The sequence below is a fragment of the Anser anser genome (genome assembly GCF_964211835.1).
Source record: "Anser anser genome assembly, chromosome: 6".
Classification (NCBI taxonomy): domain Eukaryota; kingdom Metazoa; phylum Chordata; class Aves; order Anseriformes; family Anatidae; genus Anser; species Anser anser.
Window position 1 is genome coordinate 19,198,937 of NC_139726.1, and position 16,881 is coordinate 19,215,817.

A 16,881-nucleotide genomic window follows, 5' to 3' on the forward strand; every position below is an offset into this window, starting at 1 on the left:
AAAGTTAAAACCATGATAAGATGTCTGCACAAATATAGGCAAGTTAGCTAACAGCGCCCCTGCTAGACCATAGTTACAAAGATAATTATTACTCCTTCTCAATCTATATATGAAATTAACAAATACAAATATTACACAGGAAAGCACTATCACAATAGTCTAATATTTCAGAATTTTAAAGCAAAACCGTGTATCTATGGTGTTTCTGTTCTTCTCAGCTCATCATGACCCTATGCGGCTTCTATGAGCTACAGGAAGTACAGAATTATTGGTCTTTTTGAGAAGGGGCAGGGGAAGGAAAGCGATTGTTTTTAAACGTTGCTTTGTACTGAGCCCCCTTTGCTGTTACCCAATACTTTGTTAAAAAATAAAACCTTTATATAACATTTCTTAATAGAGTTACAGCTACACTTTTTTAAGTTTGAATTTTGTGGAAGATCAGTGAAATACATACCAAATTGCTTGAAATTAATTTCTTAACGTGTTAAAAAACTAAAACAAAACACCACCACCAAAAAACTACTCACACCAAAGCAAAAAGTATACTTTACTGAAATACTGAGTAGCTATCTTTTTTATTAGATCAATTTACAGAAGTTATCTTACCTCGACTGATATCCATGGCATATAATTCTCTTAGTCCAAGGTCATTAAGAGATTTTGTCACATCAAGGGCTTCTTGAGACTGGTAATTCTTCAGCAACACAGTGTGTGAAGGATCAAACTCACATTTACTACAGATAATTGGTATGAGTTCTTGAAGGGGTGAATGCGGACTAACTCTTACTACAGTCTTCTGTGTCTTCTTGTAGTTTATCACTACCCTTACTGTTTGCTAAAGAGAAGAGAATTTCAAATAAATATCCTGCACGAATTTTGAAACCACTGGCATTTTCATAACAGCCTTACAGTAATCACAGGAATTCCCATTACGGCCAGCTTTAATGTTATACATTTAGCAAGATTACAAGAGAAACTAAGAATTCATTTGCAATTCCCTTCTACCCAAGGAAAGGACCCATGAAACAGCCTGCTCCTCCTTTAGCATCTGTCAGTTGTCTGTCCAGCAGGGTACACACTTGGACTAGGATACCCTACTAGGTTACATTAGGTAGCTAGAGAAAACAGCAAATGAGCATCTATGCGTGGGCGTAGAACAAAGGCAAAAGGGCAGCTGAAGAGCTCCCCTGGCCTTGTTTAAGTGCTTTAGATAAATTAAAAAACAACAAAACAAACACACGGCATTCTTTTATACAGCAGGTGCACAAAGGAAGAAGGAAAGATTTAGGGAACTCCCAGAAATTGCTTTAGTATTTCTAAAAGTCCCGAACTTCTTAAGGGTATATGTTAAAAAGAAAAAGAGCAGAGTAACAAAAAAGTACAGTGCACATATGCACAAACCATACACAGCAAAACAGATATTACAAGTTGATTTTCAATTTGCGTAAGGCTATATTCAGCCACACTTCACCTTCCGAATTCATCAGGACACTAAGGCATAGGATTTCAAATTATATTGTAATGTTTCTTTCTTTTGGTAGCAAAGATGCTTGATGCAACAAATTAGAATATATTTTTACTCTTAAGAAGTGATCTAGAACATACAGCCAGCTTTTCACAGGGGTGCCTGGTAAGAGGATGAGATACAACAGGGAAAGGTGAAACAAGGCTGAGCTACCAACTCGTTAAATACAACAGTGATTATAACACGTCAATACATTATTATTTTAGTTCTTACCTCTGGTATAACTGGAACAGGTTTCTTCTTATCCATTTGTTTTGGCTTTACAATCACCTTTTCCACTTCAAGCATTCCCACTGGTGTATTAGGTTTGAATTTAATCTGGCTATTTTCTGCTGATACCAACTCTATGGTATAACTTGAGGGATTTAACCGATACTGTGCACAGAGAAAGATCAGCAAGTCCATCATCGGCTTCCTGTAAAACAGCCATAATAGCAATTAAATAGGCTGTAAAACAAAGCATGATACTGAACATTTAACATTAAAAAACCACCACCACCACCACCGAAAATGAACCAGCTAGCACAAAAGTATACCAAGCGCTAGAACAGAGCAGGATGTTTTTGCTTGTGTGATGTGTTTCCTGAGGCCACTAGGGAGGTGTGGTCTAGCCACCTCATTTGATATTTAATGGGAACTGTATCAGTGGTGACAAATGCCCTGCTATTCATTAAGAACAGTCCCCTTCCAAAGCCTGAAATTTTGGTGTCTACTTTGAGGTTACAAGAAACTTTATTTTCAGAAATTCTGAGTGAGCATGAGCAATTTGGAGGAAGCAGATGAAATGAAGTTTGAGGAAGTCACCCTTTATAGATTTAGGGATCACCAAACAAGAGCCAGATGTTTAGCACAGATGAAGGGGAAGAAACTAAATCACAGTACAGTAGCTGAATGACATTTCTTGAGAAGCTCTGTGTGATGCAACAGATGTCCTTTTCATAATGAAGCAAGTCAAACTGAATTTTTCATATATGATCACTAACTGTATGTCCTTTTGTCTCATAATACAATGAAAAATATGTAAAACAACATATTAAGATAGTAAATAAATTCCAGAAGCAACTGGGAATATTCAGCCTAAAGCTGTATTTAAACAGAAATATCATAGAAGCGTTACATAGACTGAAGGTAAGGAGAATACAGTAACTTTGCATATTACAGCAATTAAACAGGTTATAAAATTATCACGTCACTGGAACTGGTCATTCCTTTTTTTTTTTTTTTAAGAACTGGACAATCATCTGTGCAGAGCATTTCATTTTGACATCCTCCACATCTCTCAGTTACAGCTACAAACACGGAAACCTATCACCTACTGTGTTTCACAAGGATATTACAAAAATAATTTAAAAGCCTGTGAAGCAGTCAAATGCTATGTTGAAATGAATACTGAAGTGTCTAAGTGAAAATTAATACAGGGTTTGGCTAGTATGGCTTTATCAGAAATCTTAAATTCTAGATGAAATTGCATAACAGATGGAAGTATTCTGGTAGCATAACAAAACGTGGAGATAACATCTACAAAGAGTCAAGCTAAGCAGAATCCTAGATGATATAAAGATTGTGAATACATTTATACATTAAGTAGGAAGTTAAAACAGACTTTTCATATGATACAGATCTGTAAAAAGAATTAGCAATGACTGAAGCTTGGAAATTATTGTGAATACTTCCCCCCCCCCAAACATAATCCATTTACACTTGTTCTTAAAGAACAGGCCGTGCATCCCATAAGCAAACTGTCTCCTAATTTGTAGCAGCTGGGTTGGACTCCCTGGTGCACATGCTGGTCTTCCAGTTACTTTTTTTTTTTCTTCCCCTGGGGTAAGTTTCTGCCTGGTTAAATGGCAGAAGAGAACACTTGCCTCAGGAGACTAAAGCAGGAGGAAAAATAAAACCAAAAACCATGCAGAAACGATGCTCTAAAAGGTGCAAAAAACAGCTACCAAATAGTCTGAAGAGGTATAGAAGAATGTAATAAACTCCCATGCCCTCATCTAGTAGATTCCCTGAGGAATACCATGAGAAATACACTGAGCACTGGAAAAACAAAACAAAAAACACCTGTTCTTTCATTTACACACTGCTAAAGGAGAGAATTTATTTCAGTTCCTCTCTCATATGTCAGACTGCTCCGATTAGAAGGAAGAACTACTCTGTTTCTCTTACTTCTAACCCATAATAAAGCAACTGCATCCATCTCACCCTAATAAGAAAGGAAAAGGAGCTGTAAATGCAAATCATCCTGTTTCTGTATTTCACTGGAGGCAGGACAGCATGGGAAGAGGGAGCCAGAGAAGACGGTAGCCAGTACTTCTAGTAGCGACCTTTCTGGCTATCAGCCTATTCAAGAAGTTACCCGTTACCGTTTTTCAGGTGTATTTTTTATAATCCATATAGCCTTAAAAGCTGCCCTTCCTCTGGCCTTTGGTTGTAGGAGAAAGGTATAAATGCTGAGGATGATCAGGACAAGAATTCACGAGCAAAGATCACAGAAAGCTGTCCTGTGGAAATGCACCCCAGTGACGAGCGCAAGTCCTCACCTTAACCAGAGTCACAAAAAGTGACAGACTGATAAACGAGAAACGTAGCTGTTCACAAACAGCAAATGCAAATTAGTACATGAAAACAGCTGTTCTCTGCAAATTTGCTTTCTATTGGTACTTCCAAAAATGTCCTGCTCAACTGGAAGATGCCAGATCACGTTCTCCAACACGTGTAAAACTTTTTTGCTAAGAAAAAGAAAATTATAAAAAATACTGGATTAAGCTTTTAAAGGAAAAAATGCAACAAGTTTCTACATGCTGCTCCAAAAATGAGGGACGAAACTTTGCTACATTTAGAAAGTTGTCATTCTTACATGATCAAACGTTAGAGATGAGGTCTTCCCATCATGAGACTGATGGTAAACACAACTGAACAGACAAAATACTGTTAGCAGCCACCACAAATATTACTAGGTAGGAGTGAAAGATAATAAGAAAAAATTACACACAGGCAGTTTGGTTTTCTATAAATCTCTGATTATTTAAATCTAAAGATCCCTGGCCTTCCTTGCAAGTGTTTATTAAAGCTGTTCTCTAAAAAGGCACTTGTTTTGATGAAGAACAAACAAACAAATAAAAAAGCAACCAGGAAAACCCCTAAATTTGTTACCAACAAATGTAAGTACAATAGATTTTGAAAAGTAGGGCAACACCACAAAGCTGGCTATTCACTGGCTAACTACAGAGTAAACCAACAGTTTGTTAAGAATACCCTAATTACTGAAAATACTCGAGAACGGATCAAATGGAAACTCAAAGGGCTCTAAGGAAATTCAGCAAAGCTAAGGTCTGTCTGAAACGTGTCTGAAACTGTAAAGCCATGCTACCCTGCAAAAATTATTTGATGCACCATTTCCAAATAAAATACATGCCATTATTATACTGGCTGTTGAAAACTAAATAAATCTACTGACACATATAATTGAAACTATTTACTGCATTTAGATAAATCTTTCTCGAACTGCATTTCTTCCTTGTGGGAAAACAAACTTAAAACAATCAAGCTGCTAGATAAGAAAGTTTGTCAAGTTATTTTTGATTCTCTTCTTTGGCTGCAGAAAAATCTTAAGTCCTGTGCTATATTTAAAACCAATGAGAAGATTCAAAAATTTCACACAGAAAATGTAATTACACACAACGTAATTTGACTGAGTGAGGATATATGCAACATTGCTTTCTGGCACTTTGTTCTGAGTAAAGCAAGATACAGGGTACACGGTACTCACAAGCATGGACAAAAGGACTGAAAAAAAGGAGAGAGCTGTTGGAAGGCACAATTCTGACAGCCAGAAATATTCCTTGCTGTAAACACGCTAGCAAGAACACTTTATGAAGCATCATAGTAGTAACCAATTATTTCAGAACATTTGTTTTAAGAAATATGACCTCAGATTTAATTTATCCTGAAAAATCGGATGTAGCCTGGAAGAAAAATAATAATAATAATAATAATGCATCATCCACCACAAGCTAGTATTTGATATTTAGGAAATGATTTCATCAACTCTAGCAAATGACAAAGCATGCAAACGGACTTGAGCTACAAAATCTGTTCTCTGTCATTAAGATGTCAGGTGAGTGTAGCTACATGTTTACTCAGTGCAAAAAAAAAAAATCAGTCTGCACAAACTGGCATCCTAACTGTTCTGATCCATTGCTGTGTTTGAATAGTACTTCCTTAGTAAACCCACTGTGATAATTAATACACTATTGTAAGTCCCAGGATTTATGATTTCAACTCACCAGTCAATTTCTAAGTCTTTCTGAACTAAAGGAGACTTGGGAGTTACACGCACAATCTATAATGCCAATTAGCAGACTGAAGTATGCATTTCAAATTAAAACTAGCTTCAGCAAAACATATTTGATTTTATATATATTTCCAAAGCTGTGACTAGAAGCTTTCTTAGAAGAATTATAGATTTTGTCTGAAATGACAATACCTTTTTTAGGACTCATGGTAGTCTATAGGTAATAGTACTGAGCAAATGCTCAACACATGACTTTGTAGCTGAGAATGAAGCAGAACTCATCTTTAAGGTCTAACACAGATACTTTCACAGTATCTGAAAACTCAGTGTATCATACAAACCAGTATTTTTCCTGGAGATATGCAGTGACTAGAAAGAATTCACAACTTGTGTATTTTACTGAGTGGTTTAAAAGTGGATGAAGGTCAAAGTAAACTTGAGTAAGAAAGAAAAATTAAACCAAAGTGTCGTTCTGTGTAACATACCTCCCGTTAACTGTAGTATATTTGATCACATCTCCTGGCAGGACCACTGACAGTTCAATGTCTTTATCGATTACATTCTCTTTCTGTTCCATGATGAGGTTGGCTGATTCTGTGTCATCAAATGGACTAACAGCAGTGGGTTTGGGTTCAGATGGAGGAGGAGGTGCTTTAGCTTTTCTTCTGAAATAGACGTATAAAAATTAAGGGTCAAGTTAATTGAATGACTTTTTCTCTCCTTTGTAGTATACAAAGGCAAGACTTTTTTTGAGTATTCTCCAAACAGACTTACTGGATTAGTATAAACAAAAATACTGTACTAAACAGTATGCAGCCAAATTGCACTGGCTATGTGTCTAATCTATAGGACAGACAGACAGAGGAACAATCACACTTTATTTCCCCAATTTTTTCTTTTGATTATTAAAATCCTTTAAACAAATCCGAATAGCTCTAGGTCTATTACTATATTTCTATATAGTAATAAAATACCAGTATTACCAATCCTACTGCGCTGTAATATTTCTTGACATTTCAGTCACAATATGCTTTCACATTTTCCTCTCACCTCTGTCGATTTCCTATCTTTTTCTTACTACTCTTTTCTGTCTTATTTCACACACACACAAACCTTTGCAAACCTGAAAAAAATCCTAATGGTCCAAAAGAAACACGCTCTGCACCTCTTAATCTGTTTATGTTACAGCAAATTCTGAACACAAGACTCATTTCTACAACACACCTTTCTATTCAAATCAGTTTTTACATTTCATGTATATAATCTCAAGGAAAAGATACTAAATTAAGAATTTCACCATTAGATGAAAAAAATATCCAATACCATGGAACATGCATTACCTCATGAGAACTTTTTCATTTCTTATAAACATTTTTTTTAAAGACTAGAATGAAGTCACACACACTAAAAGCTAAAATACACGTGTATATCATATATATATATATATGTATTTTATATGGATATTTAAAAACATAATATACCAAGTTTCCAAAAATATGCTTGCAATTTAGATCCTTGGAGTTGTACCAAAGTTTGTTGACTTTAAAAACAACCAAATACATTAACTTCTGGAGTTATCCTACAGAATTAACCCAAAGAATACAACAGTTAGAAACATACATTTTCCTTGGCAAAATGAAGTTTAAAGTTACTTACAACAAAGAACAAACAAGGTCCTGAACAGCATTGCAACAGACGACTGTGTAATGAAACTTCACATGACTGAGCTGTTTCTGAAAGAACTTGGAGTTTTGAACTTCAGAACCCCGAGCTGAATAATTAACTATTCACAGCCTCTCCAGGCTCCTCAGGAGTACTCCCAGACATCCAAACACACCGAACAAAGATTCATCATCAACATCTACGCCTCCTCTCTGCTCATGTTCCAAATTAGTTTTGGTGTACACCTATCTCCGCATACAATTTGAGACACGTGGTGTGAGCTGCACATTTAACATTGGTCTCTACAGCAACATGCCTGCGCTGTTTCTGGGTTATGTGAGTGTTGCAAAAGGTATGAATCAAACTGCTTTTTACTCCTCCCCCACTTAGGTTTTTTTGTTTGTTTTGTTGTATGAGTTTAGCTTCCGTATAACTACGAAAAAGAACATCAATACCAATACAACTTTAAAAAATTATATAAATATAAAAACCACTAACACATTAGTAGTAAGAAATAAAATAAAAATCCATACCCAAAGCAAAGCAGTACTGCTTTTCGCCCTCCATATTCATCCTTACATCTTTAGGTGACTTCAGATATTTACCACAACTGAACTCAGAATTTAATCCCTGAAGACTACACAATACAGTATGATTTATCTGCAAATGCTAGCGGACTCTGTTTTCCATTAAGCAGACAAATGCTATTTCATTGCTGGAACTCCACTATCACTACAGAGAGTGCTTAATGCAAAATGAACACATCAGTAAACGCGTGGTCTGCATCAGTAAAACACAGCCTTATTTACCGTGTCCAGCTTGCACTGCAGAGAGCTAGAACTGGAAAAACAGTAGACAAAATTTGGGTGTGATAGCTGGCCAGATGACACTACACATAGCAGCATACACACGCGTGGGGTTAGGTAGCCTGGCGAGGCTGACTCTCCCCTTACCCCAACGAAGGGTGGCATACGTACCCCACCCATCCCTAAGAGACCTTCACTTTCTTTATGGTGAGTTATGCTTGCATTTCCTGCCCCGCTCAGAGGAGGAAAAACCTCCAAGTACATGTCCACAGACATTATACTGACTTTTTGGCAACCTCTTATTAAGCAAGAGGTATTCCCATTCTCAAGTTTTCTGTTTCTTCATTTTTCACCCGTTCTCTCATCTCTCTCTCATTCTCACCCCAAGCAAGTCACATTTGGCCTTACAGATTTTTTTTTCTTCGCTGGCATCCGGTATGTCTGCCTTCTCAGAAGAAAGGCTGCCTGACGGGTGGTGGATGAAGCCCTGCACCCCCATGGTCCCAGAGCTGGTACTGGGCAGTTAGAGGAATTAACATGAAAGTTATTATATCTGTGGGTGTAAATCAAAAGCAACAAGCAACAGGCTGGAGGAAGTCAACTTGCAGCAGCACTTGTAACCTGCAATCCCTCCCCTCCTCTTTTGCACTCTGAAGCCTGCAAGAAGCTGCTGCAGCTGCTTCCTCTCAGAGGCATCCTCCACACGCTGTTTTATTCAAATGCCAAAAATCATAAAACCAGCATTATCCAAGTAACTCCAACTCTATGGCATCATTTCAAACTCTTATCCATCATAAAGATCCATCAACAAACAGCAGCCCAGTTCTCTCTTGCCTCTTCACCTCTACCAGGTACTGGCAGAGCAATTAGGTTTTCTTTTAATGATTTTGTTAATAAAAAGAGAGTGAGTGGTTAAGCTAGTTTTTTCTCCTGAAAAGAAGAAAACCCTTAATTTTAAGTAAGACAAAACACAACCATAATGAAGAGAATAAATTCCAATCAAATAAAACTAACAGGTCAGAGGTCAGAAAAAGGTGCTCAGTAAATGGCCTCATTCACAGTAACTTTCATTTTCAGATGGCTTCCAGATGTGCTAGGAGCTAAGCAGACCTATTCTAATCTAATTTTCAAAGTAAACATCAGAAGGAGTTAGAACAACCCAAAACATACTCTTTATTTTCTTGGCTACTACAGAAGTAAAGGAAAGCTGCAGGAAGAATCAGCATACGGCATATTTAGCTACAACATACAGAAAGGGAGTTAAAATAGAAATTGACTCCAAATAAGGCCACAGGTCAATTAAACTCCTCTGGAAATTGCGCTGCAGCATCCCATACAAGGCGGGTGCTCGCTGCTTCCCCTGTTTCCCCAGGTACCAGCCCCACCAGCTGATGGACTTCTCTCTGCACCGGGCATAGCAAACCTGCCGACCCCCCCCAAAGGGCCACCCTCCCCACTGTTTCTCACCAGCTAAACAATTCCAGCTACCTGCTAATCTCCAACAGCTCGAATGTCAGATCTGTCTAATCTACTGCTCAAAACAAAGTAGAAAAAATAATAAACCTTTGTCTCCTGATTCTTCCTAGCCCTGGAAAAAGGCAGCCACAGGGATGTTAAAGAGTTCTTTCAGCAAAAATGCAGATAGAAGATTTCATCATTTTGTTAAGAAAAAGCAGTGTGTCTTTTTAAATCAAAAGCAGGGCCATGAAGTCAACATTTTACGTGCTTCACATCCCACTTCTATTTACCAAAGTTTTGTTGCTGTATCTCAACATACTTCCTGCTTGCAAAAAAACAATAGTGTCAATGACCTGAATGTGTGGAAGCCCTTTTTAAAATAAAGATCTGGATACAGTAAATAAATAAAGCACATATTTATTTGATGTTATATTTAAAAAAAATGAAAGCCAGTTTCAAAAAAAAACACCCTGTCAGAAAACTACAAGCAGTGTATTTTTAACTATCAGCAACTAGAAAAGTGCACATTATAATAATGAGAAATACTTGAACTTACAGTGACCTGGTTATTCCAGTTATTGCCAGCACGTCCTCTCAATAATGAACACTTTCCCCAAAAACTGGAGAAAGAGGAAATTATCTGCTACACAACCAAAGGCTACAGCATAAACAACCATCTCTTCTCTTCAAGTCCTGTTTTCAAAGAGTATTAATATTTACAGCACTTAACTTCCATCCTTGAACACAATTACATGAGATAGTGCACAAAGACAGCTTGATAGCCCTTTCAGGGACATTATTTTGGCTCTAACCTCATCAGGACCATCTCTCAAGTTTTCCACGGCAATCACGTAAGACAGTAAAGGTCAGAAGGGACCTCACCTGCAACTGCTCAGCTCTCAGGTACTGAAAAAGTTCGTTCGATGTAACAGAATAAAAACTTTCTACTGCACAACAGACAGATTTAAGTTTGTTAAACAAACTTTAAGTTTGTTCTGGCATCACTAAGAACATGTGTTTCTATGAAGGGCAGAGAGATTTTTTTGATACCAAACTTCACAAAAATGATATGCCAAAACTACAAAAGGCCAAAACTACAAAAGCAGAACTTTTTAAATTTTTCACTCAAAGTCAGAAAAGCAACTAGCTCTGCTAAGATCACCTTATGAGAGGAAAAAGGCCACTGCAATAAAGCTTCTTCTAGAACTTTTCTTGCTTTTGATTTTGCACTCAAAGCAGTTATTATAACATTTTCTTGATTATTACAATAATGCTGCGCCACTGCTATGCAGCAGTAGCAAACAGCTGCAACACCTTGCACATCATCTGCTCTACAAAGGAACAGGAAAACAAGAGTTCAGGTCTACGTTAATATGTTCCGTTTACAATGATACATCAGCAACACAGACAAAATATTTAAGCCACTAATTTCTTCTGCAAGTTTCCCAGTTCAGTACTCATCTTTAATACTCACAGAATAAATTTGTCTTGTATAATAAGCAGATAAAACACCATCTTTCCTGCTGTTTATTCACTTCTGTCTTTGGGGATTATAGTTTCACAGCATCACCGCTGCACATCTTCAAGATCAAGCACTACTTGCTAGGAAAACACTTGGTAACAACTGCAGCACCATTGTCTGATTCTTGCTGTAGTCCATGAAATGACTTAAGTTATCAAGGTAAGTCACTAAAAAAAGCCTTTACCTTTTATAAAAATCACAGCTATATATTTCAGGACATACACATACATACCCTCCTTTTTAAAAAAAAAGGTATTTCATAAGACATAGGTATTCAGTAATCCACATTTCAAATTAGTTTGCAAGATGGAGTTCCCAATTTGGGATTTGATAATTACACAGTCAAAGATACGAAAAATGGAGTAAATTACAATAGTGTCACTTTCATCTGCAGTATAATTATGGATGATATTTCTCTTTCCTTTACTAAGAAGTAGCTCAATTTTCATTTATATTGTTCTTAATCTGAATACTAATGATAGCATTGACATACCCATGCGGCATATTTTTCCTTTAGCCTGGGAACTCTGGAATACATGGCTTCTCTCATTATAGTAGTTGCAGAGCTGCTTGCAAGCCTGCATAACTCCGCATAACTTTGTGATAGACCAAAATGAAAACACTCAAGCAGGAGCACTCTTCCCACCCATACTACCACCAGCACAGCAGAGTAGTCTATGTATAAGCACAGGATTTACCTTTTGTGCATATGAAGCACGAAGCTTTATTCTGTCTACAATCTGATACTTGGCATCTGTTCACTCACAACAAAAAAAAGTTCTTCCAGACATCCTGCTGCATGCGAGTCTCTGATGTCTTGAGTGTTATTAGCAAAGGACAGAACTCCTGTGTTTCTAAGCGATCTGTTAATCATTATGAGGAACATCGCATGATATCCATTACAGTCAGTCAAATGATACTACATACATACAACAGCATATGGACATGGGTTACTGCAAGCAAACATCTTAATATTTTGCAGTACTTGATGGTAAGTCCGCCTGCTGGCAGCCAGCATATCTTCAAAATTATATTTATTTCATACCACAACACAGTCATCTATTTTTCTGTTTTTTCAGAGAGACTTATCTTTCTCATCTTGGATTCACTCATTCTCATCCTGTCTTCAACTCTGAAGTTGACAGAAAAGAAAGGACTGGAAGTCCTTTGCTGCAGACTGCCCAATGAACTGGAGCTCTTCGCAAGGAGGAAAAAAAAATTGTCAAAAGCAGAAAAACCTAATTTATTTATAAGCTTCTAGAGATCCCCCCCCCCAAACACTACTACACTCAGCAAATAGAAGTGAAATCATCACCTGTAACTATCTACATTACTTCTTAACCACCTTTCACTGCTGTTTGCTGCATCCCAGCTCTCTATATACACATTTCTAACAAGTTACTTGAAAAAAAAAATCTAGATTTTTTTCCAATCACTTAAAGTTTCAGTTCAAGAAATTAAAAGTTATGCTACGCATGTAGCAAAACACCCTCTGCACTGCTTTGTTCTTGTGATTCAGATGTCTACACAAAATTGGGTTAGAAGAAGTACTGCTGAAGAGGTTACTTTTGATGTACTCTAGTATTCTTCTTATCTATCCTTAAAATACTTTAAGGATATTTATCCTTAAAATTAAGCAGCTCAAGTACTTGCTATACCAGCCTCATGGCATCTATACAATGTGCCTATCAGCCTTGATACTAGGCTTTCATCTCTAGATCAATATCACTGTTTGATACATCGTCTCTATCGTTATTTCTACTATAAAAGCACCAGCTGGATATGAAGATCAAGGTATGGATCAATGAGAGGCAAGCACTATCCATTCTTGGAAGGTTATCCCTTCAAGCCAGGCTTATGATACCTGTAGGACAAAATGAAGGAAAAAATATTTGCTGCATCTGCTCTGCAGATAAATGTGAGCTTTCAGGTTCCACACTCATCCACTTAGCTATCCGGGGAAGATTCTGCATTTATATTGTACAGATATGTCTAGCAGCAAGTTCTATAGTTACAAAAGAATAAATGTACAGAAGTACATTTCAAATCCAATTTCCAGGTGGAAGAACAACCATGAAAATCTTCTAAATCTTTTGTGATAATGAGCTATTTCACAGCGCACTTTCTATACAAATTCACAAGCCTGAAAGGAGATCAACACTGCAAATTATTTCTGGTATTTTAAAAGTGTTACATAAGAGATGGTACTAGAAAGGAGGAACTGAGAAAAGGGTTCTCGTAAAAACGAAAACACCTTGTACAACTGATATACCGACTGATATGCCAGTAGTGATGCTACAGGTGATATGATTAATAAACCGATTTTTGAAAATCATCTCTATGACTTTACTCAGTGAGGATCCAGCAGGAAACAAATCCTCTGCAGATGTTCTTATTTGTGCCTACATTTAGGTGATTGCTACAGTGAAAGAAAAAAAAACACACAAACATAGAATACCTGTTTTTCCATCCCCTTCCATAAGGGAATTGGACCAAGAATACGAGGTATCTGACGAATCAAGGTATGTTTTCAAAGCTCTCGCTAGAGAAAAGTTTTTCCTAATCAATGGGATGTGTTGAATCCCTCCCCAACTAGCCTCAGAGTTCTGAAGAAAAGAATTTTTAAAACAAGTCTTATCCTAGAGAGAAATAAATCACAGGACTGGGACCGTAACCATGGCAGTAAGGTGAAAGCTTAATGGAATCTTCGGACGTCTGGTACACACTGAAAGCAAGAAAGCAGCAAATGAATCCTTCAGTTCCCTGCAGACCATTTGGAACAGACACTTGCCCGTCTGATTGTCTGTCCCCATGGCAGTGGCAGTCTTGAAAACAGAAGAGACTGTATTCAAGCCATAATTCACGCAATGTTTTCTCCTATTAGGAGGAAAAAGGGGGGATTCAGAGGCAACAAACACCAATCTGTATGGCACAGGCATGTTTTTAATTGTGGCCCTCCCCATATTAAAGAGGCACCAACTTCAGGATAGATTTTTGTAGCGTAAGTTTTAAATTTATACTTAATTTTCTAAAAAAGCAAAAATTTGTTCATTGCCCTTAAAAGCCAAACCATAACTACCATTACAATGACCTTTTCAAGGTCACTTAAAACACATGAAATACTGCCCAACTCTTGAGCACAGATCACCACTGACTCAGTGTTACTTTATGCCATCCAGCAAAACCAGTTAGCTCCTCTCTAGGCATAAGATTTGCCCTGCTGCTAGGAAAACAGCCAAGAGCTCAGAATCCTAGCAGGCAACAGAGGATAAAAAATACATTATGCCATAAATTTCCATAAAGGTTATTATTATTAAGGAATTATCAAAACGTATTCTTACACAAGTGATCTTTTATACCACATTATGCTGTGCCAAAAGTAGTATTTCTTCTTAAAAAGGGGAAACGGGGGGGGGGGGGGGGAGTGGAGGAAAATCACTTCCAACAGCATTACTTCTAAGGAGGTTAAGAACTTGGACGTGTGAAATAGTGTTAACACTAAATTCAAATTTGGCATGTCATGTGCAACATGCCTCTGTAATAAGCAGATACTTTGTGGAAAGGTTGCTAATAGATATAAGTATCAAATGTGAAAAATAGGTTTGCTACCAAAAGAAAAGCCAAAAAACTTGAATGATATTCAAAACTATTAAAGCTACATATGACTCATTTAGCCTTTATTATATTTACAGTTATGCAAACAGCCTGACAGAAAAGAAGGAGAGCAGGGAAGAGAAAACAGTAAATCTGTAACAGCGATTAAGTAATATATAACTGGCTGAATAAACAGGAAAAGAAACAAAGAGCAGCTTGAGCTGAAATGGGGAGCTTAACCTTTGATACACTAATAAATCTAACAAATATTTAAAACTCGAGCAAACATATGTTACCTCCACTAGGAACAAACTCTCAAATCATTTTTCAAGAATGTCTATAAAAGCAGGCTCACACAGATATTCTTCTCCTATGACCAGCAAGAAAAGTTCAATTAAGGGCTTGCAAAACCTAAATTTGCCCTTTTGGCCGTTATCTCCTAGTCATGAAAGCAGGTATAGCGCCAGTCTTTTCAAAGCCTGGAGATGAAACACCTAGCTCTGCTAGTGGGTTTTTCTGCCACTATTCTGAACATCAATAGAGTAAAGAATTGCCAATTTATCTGAGCTTTTCTTCTGTTCCTTTTTCTCTGCCATTCAAAATCGCATTTTAAAAGTAACATTGGAGGCAGGCACTGGATGGATTTAGAGGCTGGGGAAAGGCAAGGAAAAGAAAAGCAGAACCACTCAGTAGCACAGCAGCCAGGAAAGAGACCTGCACAAACCCTTCCCTTTTTCCTCCCATACACACATGCCTCAAATACAGGTAACGTGGGCACGGGTGCGGGTGGGCAATACAGGTAGAACAATGCAGGCCAGTACCTGGGAAGCTCTGCAGCAGCAACACAGATCACAAATTTTACCCCTCTTCTCTTTAGCTATAAAAGGTTGAGCACAGCTGCAATGCTCCAGTCTCCCAGGTGAAGAATCACTGAGCTTGGCTCTGGGAAGAACTGCAGCTCATTCTGTGTTTTCCAGCAGGTATTTGGAACAGACCAACCCTTCTCCCTGGCTGAAAGCTCTACAGCCACCAGCAGTCTTCTTCTGGCAGCTGGGTCCTTTAGCTCCCTATCGTTTGGTAAAACTTCAAAATGTTTTGTACGTTTGCATAAACAAGAAATAAGAGGGTTTAGTAAACTGGAGAACAGATGCGATATGAAGCACCGGAATAGACTGGAAAGCAGAGAAAGTTCTCTATCCTGAAGAAGAAGATTTTTAAGTTACAGAAATTAAACAGATGGTACATGACACATGAAAAACTGACAAAAGAGGAGCGAAAGGGAGTTACTACACAGAACCACGTCAGAAAATGAGTTAATTACAGGAAAGAAAATGCAAGAAGAAAAAGCTCAGGCTAGGAAATTGTACCAAAGCAAGCATCACCTTCACTAAATTGCAAGAGAAGCATCTTGGCACTTTCGTTTTTCAACTCAGTTGCTAACCTGAGAGCTAAGATGTAATAAAGAGGTCCCCCCCATGTAGCTTTAGTTTCACAAACATCTCAGGCAAACGCTCCGTGCAAAACCTCAAACAAACGCAGTGAATGTCCATCTACCACCAGATTCTCCTGCTCATCTCTTACAGCATCCCCTGTAGCACCCGCACCCTCAGAAAGCGGTGGGAAAGGCCTTGCCTTCAGGAACAGGGCGGCACTTACCACCTCCTCAAATGTCAGTGCTGCTGCTGGAGCTCAAGCCTGATCTCTCATGCATTCTGTGGGGCGATGGGTGGTAGGAAGCACAGCCCAAAGTCCTAGCCCAGCTCTTTGTAGCATCCACCTGACCAGTAGTTTTCCTACCCACTTTCACTGCCGCTGGCAGCAGGAGCCTCCCTCCCCTTTGTCCCCCTTTAACTTCAATTCCCTCATTGGTTGGCAATTCAGGGCCCACAGAAATGCTACAACTTCCTCCCCCAGACTCATCCCCATCTACATACAAGAGCTGTTGTTAGCTCCCTCCTCCACTTTCTTCTGAACACTCATTCTTACTGCATTCCTGCAACAGGCCCGAAAGACGATG

The 16,881-nt window shown here is 38.1% G+C and overlaps 1 protein-coding gene across 14 annotated transcripts in view; it reads right to left on the reverse strand.

The window, feature by feature from the left end:
* COBLL1 (cordon-bleu WH2 repeat protein like 1) overlaps positions 1-16,881 on the reverse strand; it is an 83,207-nt gene that overhangs the window by 29,629 nt on the left and 36,697 nt on the right. For 12 of the 14 annotated variants that reach the window (XM_083840746.1, XM_083840745.1, XM_083840739.1 and 9 more), the window contains exons 2-4: positions 6,308-6,487; positions 1,739-1,940; positions 607-835 (exon numbers count right to left, since the gene is read on the reverse strand). In XM_083840746.1, coding sequence (XP_083696872.1) covers positions 607-835; positions 1,739-1,940; positions 6,308-6,487 — 611 coding nt within the window. Of the gene's footprint in view, positions 1-606; positions 836-1,738; positions 1,941-6,307; positions 6,488-7,478; positions 10,170-11,968; positions 11,995-16,881 lie in introns of those variants that run through there. The other 2 variants (XM_083840750.1, XM_083840740.1) reach the window with 2 other exon arrangements.